General features: G+C 44.0%; 1 protein-coding gene across 1 annotated transcript in view; it reads left to right on the top strand.

Moving 5' to 3' along the window:
- The first annotated feature begins 774 nt into the window (after positions 1 to 774).
- The window catches only part of ZNF516 (zinc finger protein 516), a 56,972-nt gene continuing 46,551 nt past the window's right edge, over positions 775 to 11,195 (top strand). The window contains exon 1 of the mRNA XM_009885868.1: positions 775 to 2,680. Coding sequence (XP_009884170.1) covers positions 775 to 2,680 — 1,906 coding nt within the window. The remainder of the gene's footprint in view (positions 2,681 to 11,195) is intronic.

The raw sequence follows: 11,195 nt of genomic DNA, 5'->3' as shown, positions 1-11,195 counted from the left end.
GTCCATCAGAAAATAACTTCTGGTTTTCCTGAATGCTTTGTCAGGGTCTGGATTCTTGTTTTCTTTCTAATCAAAGTACTGAGCGTCCTCAGTCTCTGCGCCTGCTCTGTGCATGCCACATCAAGCACAGCAGAGCTGTCTGAGCCGCAAAGTAATGCAGTTGCGAGCAGGAATATGATACTTGCTAAAGTCTCTAGGAAAGCCTTTTATCTTTGGCAAGTAAGTATTTTACATGAAATTACACATGATGGTAAAGCCACGGATTTGAAGTGTAATAACTCCCTCAAGAAATGTTTTCCTCATTTAAGGTGTATATTTAGCCACTTCTGCCTGGTTTTAAAATAAAAAATATTTTTAAAGTTTGCACTTCTTTAAAGACACTGTGATGTCTGTGTATGGAAATGAATGTTTGCTTTTTTGGATTTTACTTGTTTATTAATGATACTTTGAATGCTTGCCATTGAAGTCTAGAGCATCAGCAAAAGGAGAAGCTGCTGCTTTTTGGTGCAATAGATTGTAGTATAGTACGCCTCTGGATGTGGGGTGAGTGATGGAAGCTGTTGAATTAAAAATATGAGTAGGTTTAAATATATTTAAGAATCTACTTACACAATTTCTGTACATTTGTGTGATTTTGTTCTTGTTTCAGGTGATCTATGCCATCCGCTTACAGAGCACAGGGAAATAAATTGGCGCTTCGGACTCTCTCGAGCGGCTGAGAAGAGAAACGTTACCCCGAGAATGAAGCAATAAAACATCCTTCTGCAGAACCGTATGATTGAAAACGCAGTCCAGCCCTCCTCTGCTGCCGGACATGCTTTTGTCCTTCTGCCCCGCTCACCCAATGTTGCAGTAATACAGATGGATCGTAGTAGAGAGGCAGAAATGGAGTTACGGAGATCCTCCAGCCCAGGCAAGCTAAGCAAGAATGACATGGACGCTGACAAGACCATGTGCCACAGCTGCTGCATCTGTGGTAAAAGTTTCCCTTTTCAGAGCTCCTTGTCACAGCACATGAGGAAGCACACAGGTGAGAAGCCCTACAAATGCCCTTACTGTGATCACAGAGCTTCCCAAAAGGGCAACCTGAAGATCCACATCCGTAGCCACAGAACAGGCACTTTAAGTCAGGGGCATGAGGTGGAGATGGGAGAGGCGCAGCTGGGGGAGATGGGAGTTTCAGAGGGCCTGGGTGGGTGCACCAGCCCCACTAAGAGCACATCCGCCTGCAACAAAATCTTGAACGGTACCGCTCAGGTAGATAGCAGCAAGATCTTGTTGAGAAGCAGCAAGAAGGAGGTCACGGAGACGGCGCCGGCCGAGGAGGATGGCAAGCTGACCTCCTACCAGTGCAACTTCTGCAAAAACAAATTTGAAAGGAAGAAGGACCTCGAGCAGCACCTGCACCAGGTCCACAAACCATTCAAGTGCAGGTTGTGTAGTTACATGACCCTGAGGGAGGAGACACTGTTAAACCATGTAGAGAAGGACCATATAACAGCTCAGGTCCCAAACGGGGAGGCCTATGCTGAGAACTGCAAGAGCGAGTTGAGCACGGGTGAGTTCCCGTGCGAAGTCTGCGGTCAAGCCTTTAGTCAGACCTGGTTCCTGAAAGCTCACATGAAAAAGCACAGGGGGTCATTTGATCACGGGTGCCACATTTGTGGCAGGAGATTCAAAGAGCCCTGGTTTCTCAAAAACCACATGAAGTCACATGGCCCCAAGACCGGGAGCAAAAACAAACCAAAAAATGACTTGGAGCTCATAGCCACTATCAATGACGTGATACAGGAGGAGACGATTGTGACGGGCCTGTCTCTGTACGAAGTTTGCACCAAGTGTGGAAATCTGTTTACAAATATGGAAAGCCTGAAAGCGCATAATGCTGTTCACTACCGAGCGCAGCGGGGCAGTGCCGGGGATAAAGCTGAGGGCTTAATGGACGGGAGCCTAAGCTCCTCGGTAACGAAGCAGTTTTTCTTGCAGTGTCTCAATCTAAGGCCATCTGTAGGGCTGGATAGAGTTACAAGAGGACAGCCTGGGAAAAGAGTAGCTGAGCTGGATCCGGTCAGTAGCTACCAAGCTTGGCAGCTGGCCACCAAAGGAAAAGTAGTCGAGCCCTCTGAGTATGTGAAGTATGTGGGATGGGACGAGGCCCTGGCGGATGCGGACGTGACTTACGACAAGGATAAGAGAGAGTATATCCTGGTCAACCAGGAGAAGCGCAAGCGAGACCAGGACTCGCCCAGCTCTTCCAGCAACCCCAAGAAGAAGAGCTGCACCAGTGGGCGCCCAGAGAAAACTGGCGGCGCCCCGCTGGGGGAGAGCTGCCCGCTGGCCCAGGGCGACCTGGACTACCGTCCTGCCTCAAGGCAGAGCCGGCGGGCCGCCCAGAACAAGTCCACCGAGTGCTTCGAGTGCGGGAAGATCTTCCGCACCTACCACCAAATGGTGCTGCACTCCCGGGTGCACCGCAAGGAGCGGAGGGGCTGCAGCGAGGGGGGGACGGCCGCCCAGCCCGAACGCTACGGCTCCAGCAGCGAGGAAGGGGACTCAGGATCCGTCAGTGGGCCCAGCACCCCCGGCTCGGCATCCGCCCCAGAGGACTCAGCTACCTCCGGCCTGGGGGAGGAGGGGGCTGAGGAGAGCTCAGAGGAGGGAGCAACCGACCCCTCGCTAGGTAAGATCGCTCCCAGCCTTGTCCCACTCGCTGTCGCTGGTCCCTGTGCCTCCCGGTGCGGGCTACGGGGATGATCAGAGGGAGAGATGCGTGAAAGCATGCAAGAGGTTTAAGGGCAGTGTGGATGGGGTCCTGTGCATGCTGAGTGCTGCGGGTTGTCTTGGCATGGAGACTCGTCATTTCTGGTGCAGGTAATAAAAACGAGATCAGAGAACATCTTCATAAGATGCAGGTGAACTTCTATTTCGGTGAAGGACATCTGAGAAATATCTTAGTTGCCTATAGCAACGCTGTAGGGTAGTGTCTTCCCTGGACATCTCGGAGGGGCTGTTTTTTGCCGATTTATGGGCGTCCCGTGCACCATTCTGCCTGTAGCGTGCAGGTGCAGTGAGGCACCGTGTGGTGTAGCCCTGAAGCGCCTAAACTTCTTAATCGCCAGCGTGAGAGGCGTCTCTCTCCTCTTCTCTGCTTTGCTTCCCAAATTGTGTTTATAACTCCAAAGGCTATAATTAATCTCTCTGGATTAAAGCAGTCCTTTGAGCCCAACACTACTAAATGGAACAAATTATTCTCCAAATAGCAGCAACGTAAATATTTAAAAGAACACCACTGAGCACTTTTGTATCTTTTTCTTTTTCTATATTTTACTTTTGTTGTTCACCATTCTTTGTTTATAATACCCTCTTAGAAATGTGAGATTAACCATTCTTTCCTTACTAGCCTTGCGCTATTTTTTTGTTTGTTTTCTGTTTGGTGAACAAGAGTCTTTTCCTCTCTTTTAATTCCTTTTGTTGTAAAGAACGTAGTTATCTGTAGAGTTAAACTCATTTTCAAGACCATCGCGGATGAAGTAATCTGCACCATTGTGGAAGAGTGGGTTTATTCAATTAGCTGTTTTTTTTTCAGGATTTTGTATAATGTTGCGCTTTCTCCTGGCTACAGAGCCCACAGCAGCAAAGCAACATTTTCCAGAATTATGTATGAATAGTTACATGTTTTTCATAAAGTTTTGAAGCAATGTTGGATATATTTTTTCTTTTTTTTGGTCATGAAGTTTCTTTCCTGAAAGTCCCATGGTTTTAGGACAACTAAAGTTGGGGACGACACTGCTTGGCAGTATAACTTTCAAAATGTAAGGCATAGAGAGAAGAGAGCTCCAAAGGATTGAAATTGTAAAAAATTAAACCCATCTGTTTGTCCCTAAATTTACAAGAATGGTCCTAAACTTGATTTTCTTACATCTTGGATTAAGTCCCTGATGGACAAATTGAGTGCACACTAGAACAGAAATGTAAATTAAACCAAGAACTCCACTTCTTTTTTTTTTATGCTTTCTTGCCCTTTCTATAAACCACAACTCCAAATAGTCCTAGCGACAAGCTGACTTAAATATTTTCACTATGATTATTTGTCCATTTAAAAGACTCAAAATTTGGCTTTCCCATCTGCTGTTGGATTTTGCACACTTAAACGAAGTTCCTTGTGGGAGCGAGCATACATGCTTATTTTGTGTGAAAATCCATCTGCTGCCATCTGAAATACCTTGGTACAGTTGACATAAGATGCAGCGATAAAACTGCAGCTTTGTCTGGAGTTAAATGGGGCTGCCACGTTTTACTGGTGTAATGTACAGTGCCCTTATGGAAACTGCTGTGATGGAAAACCATCTCTCCGGAGACGGGCTGAAAACACCAAAACACTTTTGCACATGATGTTCAAATAGGGAAGCTGTTCTTATGCACTCTCTGTATTAAGCACTTTATTTTTGACAAGAGGAGCCATCTTGTCTCTTTGCCTGTCCCGCTTCTTGCCTCAATCAAGCTCAGCCCTTGTTGCAGGAGTGAAAGGTGAGAGTTAAAGCCACACAGTGGTTTCTCTCACAGGAATTAAGGTTTAACCAATGTCACTAGCCAGCACCTGGAAACTTGTTTCTTTGGGTGCCAAATTGGTCTTTATCTTCTTAAATTGTAAAGAAGCAGCGACCTGATGGGCCTAAGTAAAGGTGCGTCTTGGCAGAGGGATGTGTTTGTATTGATTGACTGGGAGGGTGGCTGCTGCATTTTATATTTGCTAACGTCACAGCTGAAGAGCTTATCAATTAGTAAATTGCCTAATAAGAAACATTTTAAACTTATGACCAAGAGAAATGTTACCCTTGCTTCTTAATAGAGTTCATTTAAATAAAATCACTTCAATGGAGTGAAAATTTTTCATAAGTAACACAGATTTTTTTTGGATTCAAAAGAAAGTTGGTGTTTGGTGGTGTGTTGTTTGTTTTTTTTTTTTTTTTAAGGAGTTTTCATAGGTCTATGTTCAAGACTTAAGTTTCTCAATTTTCTCTTTATAGTATGCAGATTTACTGACACTGCCCTTATATTGTTTCTGAAAGGACTGGGGTCCTGCTGTCCAGCAGGCTGTAGGATTAGTTTTACTCTTCTACAGATTGCTGCTTCAACTTGAGAGGCTTTCTTTCCCTGCTCTGCGAACAGAAACTTAAGGTGTACAGAATATAGGCCAAATTCCACCCTCAGGTACGCTTCTGCTAAAATCGGGTGTTCTGGTGTGGCCTTGAAGCACATTTTGTCCTAGAAGTGCTGCAGTTGGCTATCCTCTGCTGCAGCTTTTTGTACTTATTCCTGCTAGTGAAGCTTTTCCATTGAGAGCGGTGCTCCAGCCCCATGGACAGCATCTCTCCCCAGTGGAGGAGAGCAAGCAGCCCTCTCGGTTCCTGTTCCTGATATGCCTTCTACAGTATTATTTTTACGCAGGCTGTGATCAGAAAAATCTTGTGCTACTCATAAGGTTATATAAGACCTGTATTTTTGTCTTTTTTCCATATCTTTACTTCCCCCCCCCTTGACGCATTACTCTGTTATCTTGGGTCAGAAAAGGGCCTTGAGACTGCCAAGTATTGAATGTTGTGGCCTTGGCTCAGCTGAAAGCGCTTCTTTGCGCGTTTAATTCTTAATAATCTGCGGAGTCCTGTTGACACGCAGTGTCTTGCAGCAGGGAAGCTGGCAATGCCCCTCCATCGTCACTTAGGGCGAGCAGATGTGTTGGGGCTGAGGGTGGCTGGGGAAGTACGGAGAGGGCTTATTGGGAGAAGAGCAAGAATTGCACCTTGCATGCGAAATGGGATTGAGAACCCCCCGGGGTAGGCACTTCCTTGCACTTAACTCATCGGTAATTTGCCTCTGCTGTGCACGTAGTACTCTACATAATGTTTTCTCAGGCATGGGGGTAGCGTTTGCAAACCCAGCTTATCAGCTGCCCAGCGGGTAAGGTAGCTGGTTACAAAATGCTTTCCATCTTGTTGGAAGGAGGGTAAAAATTAGTTTTCTAGAGTCACATAGGTGGTGTACCGCATGCTAACTGTCACACAAAGATACACACATCCTGCATTTTATCTCCTTTGTGTGACAGCCATGTGGGAAAAGGTGGCTTAGAGCACATTAGCTCTGTTAAGAGCAGCCTTTAAATATTTTGGAGGTCTTCCTGCCCCACATAAATCTTTGTTTTTATTTGGCATTCAAGCCACTAGCAAACTGTACCTGGATTTCCACGAAGCTGCATCCAAAGCTGTTTGAACCACCTATGAGTTGTTCCCCAACCTGAGGCTTTTTTTGGTGATTTTTAATTTTTAACTTAAAAAAAACCTCCCAAACCAGAGTTATGACAGAGAGTAGAGGGGAATTACACATATGTTGATAAAAGTGGAAGGGAAAATACTCTAGTTTTTAGACCTTTCAGCTTCTCAACTACAAGGTAGTTTCAGGTATGCCAAAGAAATAACTCAGCCTGTGTGCATTTGGTGCTTAGTATTTTTAAGGCTCAACGTGGGCCCCCCTCATTGTCATGGTGTGTTTAGCAGTGAGGGTGTTACCGTTTGTTACGTTGGGCACTATGAACTATTTCAGTCCTGAAATGAAGAAGGAAGTATAATTTTTTTTTTTTTGAGGCTGTGACTGCTGCTGGCAGGTGGGAAGATGAAGAAAAGTGAAAACGATTTAAATACCACTTGGCGCTCGGCACAGGCGTAGTAAGAGCACAGGCTTGTGCTACTGCAGTTGGTAGGGGAGTGCCATAAAGGTCGTACTTCTTTTTGTATGTAAGCGCCAGATTAAGCAGGAAGTAAATGTTAAAAATAGTCTAGGGTGGGGGGTGAGGGGGAGAAAAGGGTTGTTCTGTAGGAATAAAGGAGAGAAACGCTGCTTCTTCTAGCCTGACCTCGTCAGGGAAGGATGTCAGGGAAAGGAGAGGGTGTTGAACCTTAGAGGGAATGCTGCTTCCAGTGAAAACTGTCTTCTCCATTTTGTTTCCTTTCTCTCCTGCCTCTTCTCTCCGTTTTCTTTTCCTTTTTTTTTTCCTTCTATCAGACTCCTCCGGATTTTTGAAATGCTTTAAAGAGAGACATTGACTTTTACTCAACACATGCTGTTTTTGTTACGCTGGCTAATGCAGGAGGGGGCTGTTGGCGAGCGAGGAGTGTTGCGCTGGGCCCTGTACAAACACACCTTTGGGCCCAAGGAGCTCCTAGTCTGACTGGATGAGGCACACACGAGATATAAAAAAAGCAGTGCATACAAAACAGCAGTGTGTGGCCACATTTTGACTTGTTTCAGGAATTACTGGTGGTATAGCGGGACCTGCTCAGAAGAAGATGAGCTCCATGAAGGGGCAAGACAAGAGGAGGGAGTAGGGTGCAGGGAGGAGAGAAAGGGGGATGGAGGAAGGCAGAGAGGAGCTGGAAGGCCTGTCCTGGGTGAGGAGACCTTGGTGGAGGGAGCTGGGCCGTGCGATGAGGTTTCAAAGAGGAGGGGAGGCTGAAAAGAGGTGTGGGGATGGCATTGGGGTTCAGACCCTCCAAGGCAGTGCCAGGGTGCTGGGTGTCTTGACCTGAAGGCCTGAGGGCTCCTCATGCCCCACACTGGGAGGTGGGTAACTCCAAGAGGATTTCCGTGAGAAAACCAGAAGGTCTGGAGCAGTCACGTGAATGGGAGACAGCAGCACGAGCTGGCCTCCCTCACACCTGCCAGTAGACCCACCGGCTTGTTACTGAACTACTAAAATGTCTGAACTCTCAGCACCTTCCTTGGTTTTAGCTTAAGCAAAAAAAAACCAAAAACCCCAAAAACACCCAAAATCCCACCACAAAACACCAAAACCAAAATACAAAGACCTGTGCCTCATTTTGGAGCTCTTTGTTTGTGTTTGTTACATTTTAAAAAACTCCTAGAAGTCCATGGTCAGACACTGATTTAGTATCTTTATTATTAAATTGAAGGAGAAGAGACAGCTGCCTGTGAATTGCTTACAGGTTATACAAACTGGGGGATGTAACACGTACCATTTATCCCAGGCATGTTATAAGAAAAATCCTATATGTAAATGGGAATGCTTGAATAGAAACATAATGGGATTAGTAAGTTTTGTGAAAGAACAACAGTAGGAGAGATTTATGAAGCATAAATTTGGACTTTGTGTTGCTCAGAGATAAATTAGAACAAATCCAAGAGCTGGAACTTCAACAAAAAATACTTAATTTCATCAGGCTTTTGATTTAAAATAAATCAGAAGTAAGAATTGTCCAGAGTTGCTTTAATTTTCCAGTAAAAAGGTGAGGCTGTAATTTGGGGGAGGAGAGGAACAGTAAGAAAAAAAATAGCTAAGCAAGTGAAAATAGAAAAATAAAAAACTATAGTACCTCCAAAGAAGAGAGAAAGATAGTCTTAGTAAATGTTTTCTGTTGTCAAAGTGAGTGCATGAAACGCAGCTGCCAGTATCCCGTACCAGACTTCATTGTTCTGCTTATATGAAAAAAATGTTTCTCTGTGTGCAAGAGAAGTTCTCTCCACTATTTGAAAATCAAACACATTTATTATATGTCTTAATCAAATAATTATACTTTAGATACTTCTCATGCCAGACTTCCTCTTACTGTAAATCCCACAGTCTAATGTCACTGAAGGCTGTGTTGGGACATTTTAGACCAAATGAAGATCTTGTTCTATGTGTACAGTCTTAAGTATGTTGAAGTTACTTAGGATATTTATTTTGCAGAATAAGCATACAAAAATTGGAGAATGTCTCAGTGTGGGACAATTGGTAACTCCTACCCCAGGCTTCCAAGAAGTGAGGTAGTTTCAAGGAAGAACAGTGTCTTGGTGGCTTCTGTTAGATCCCTACCATGAAGATAAAAATGTTGCACTGTGATTACATACTTCACCAGTTAATTTTGGCATTGCTGAGGAGTGGTTGTTGGAATATAAAACACCCTCGATTTTTCAACCCCAACTAATTGTTTTGGTTGTTAACACCAGTGGGATCAATGCCAGGATTTTCAAATACAGCAAGGTGATGATTCAAATCGTTGGTGAAGTCGGTCAGAGGCAACGACCCTGTGCTTGCCAGAAGTAAGATTCATTAGACATTGTTTGGGATTTTGCAAAGTTGGAACTGTTCCTTAAAGCAAATTTGGTGGATCAGGACTAGATCAGTTGCCTAATTTGAATGCACCTAATAATACCAGTCAGAAATTTCTCTTTTATATCTACGTTGCTGTAACGCACATAGCAAAGACACATGCGGTGTGGTATTTTCTCATGATCTGAAGTTTCTCTGCAAAGCACTGCGGGTTGGAGCATCATTTTTGGCCAGTACAGGCCTATGTGGATCTCCACAGCAGCACTTTGTTTCCTCTTCCCTTCCCTTTGCACTTTTGTACACTCTTCAGGGCTGCAGAGGGTACCTCCTGTGTGTGAGTATAGTTCTGTGGTGCTGCCATCAGCAGTAGCTTTTTGCTGTCATTTAACTGTGCGTTGATATGAATGGAAAGAACTGAGGGAACAGAACAAAATAGATGTTATGCTGATCATGCTAAGAAAATGGATAACAAAAATTATGGCAGCCAGAATCACTGAAGTGTATGTATATTGAGGGAGAGGAAGAGAGAAGAGCTGTAAGAGTATCTAGAGGTGCGGTTAAAATTGTCCCTCGGCACAGGTATGTCACATGTGTGAAGTTGCTGGGTGCTTTATTTTAGGGTGATGGTGGGAGCTGTGCTTCAGAAAGCTCATGCAAAAAGTGTTTGACTGGAACAGGGCAGCAGTGCTTTGGGATAATGCAGTCTGTACACATTAATGATATACATTACCCTGACATCATACTAAGGAACGTTTAACGATTGCCCTCTAGGCATCTTGGGTAATTTCCACTATGTTCCTGATTACCATGCTCTGTGTTACTTGGTCCTGTTTTACTGTGTCTCATGTAATGTGGGTGGCCAGCGAGAGTGTTCAACAGTAATTCAAGTTCCTCTCGCAATGAGGCAGGGTGATAGGGAACAGATAACACACAGTCAGCTCAAGTCAGAACTAAGGCTTGCTGGCTAAGCTTGAGATACTTCAGTAGATGAATGACTTCTCACAACAGAGATTGCCTTTGTTGTTGCTCAGAGAAAACTTCTTTTGCAGCATTTCGAAGTTACTAATCCAACTGTTGCACTGCTTTTGTTCCTTGCAAACGTTTCAGTGGGGGTCTTAAACATTTAAGTACCGAAGAGTTTTGTGCAGGGTATTTTGATACAGCATGTTAAAGATACCTCTACTGTATTTAGCTTTAATTGTTAGTGTTCTTTTTTTGCAGGTTACCTTATACAGTAACAAGAGACACAGTTAGACAGAAGTATTGTTTATACAGTTTATTGTAACTGTAGGTCTGTGATGTAAGCAACTAAAGCATCGCTCAGCTTGGAAGAAAATTTGTACCAAGATGCTAATAGAGAGATAGGTTTACCCAGCCTTTATTTTATCTGTTAGAAAGCAAGGAAGTGAGTGTGGTTTCATAAAGGTAGATAACAGTAGGATAAACTTTGCCCTGAAGCTTATGTAAGATGCCCAAAGCAAGATTAGTTCTTCATACTTCTTCTACAGCTTTTGGAAATGTTGACACAAGAGCTGCTTCTAAGGATTGTTTGTGTCTATGTTTAGTCCTTCCTAAATTGCCAATCTCCATTCCATGCTTACCAAACAGTAGCATTTAAAAAAAAAAATAAATATTTGCAAGGATGTGGAAAGCTATTAGCCATCTTGGTTTCCTTTGTGCATTCAAAACTACCCCTTTACGTTTATGTCAGTTGCACAGGGGTTCCAGTTTTCATAGTAGGCTTTTAGCTTTTCTTCAGCAAGTGTTGTAAACAACTGCATATAGGAACCTGCACTTGGGAATCCAGCTGCACAATAATTTGGCTTTCTCAAAATCCTCACGTCTTGACACCTGCCCTGGCATTGCTGCCTTGTAAAAGCCAGTTTAGCAATTCTGGTATTTCTTGGTACTGGATGTTTCTATTACATCAAGCTATAGCATGTGAAGTACTGCTTTGTGACATTTATAGTCATAAGATCACATTGAGTAGTGTTTTTATTTTCTAGCAGTTTCTGATTAGTGAGTGAGGACTGCTTTCCCCCCAGCTAGTAAAACAATATTCAGGCAATGAAAATTGCAATGGTAGTGTTTT

Source organism: Charadrius vociferus, unplaced genomic scaffold (genome assembly GCF_000708025.1).
Source record: "Charadrius vociferus isolate BGI_N301 unplaced genomic scaffold, ASM70802v2 scaffold195, whole genome shotgun sequence".
NCBI lineage: Eukaryota > Metazoa > Chordata > Aves > Charadriiformes > Charadriidae > Charadrius > Charadrius vociferus.
The sequence above is the reverse complement of the archived record's forward strand: the minus strand, read 5'-3'. Positions and strand labels throughout refer to the sequence as shown.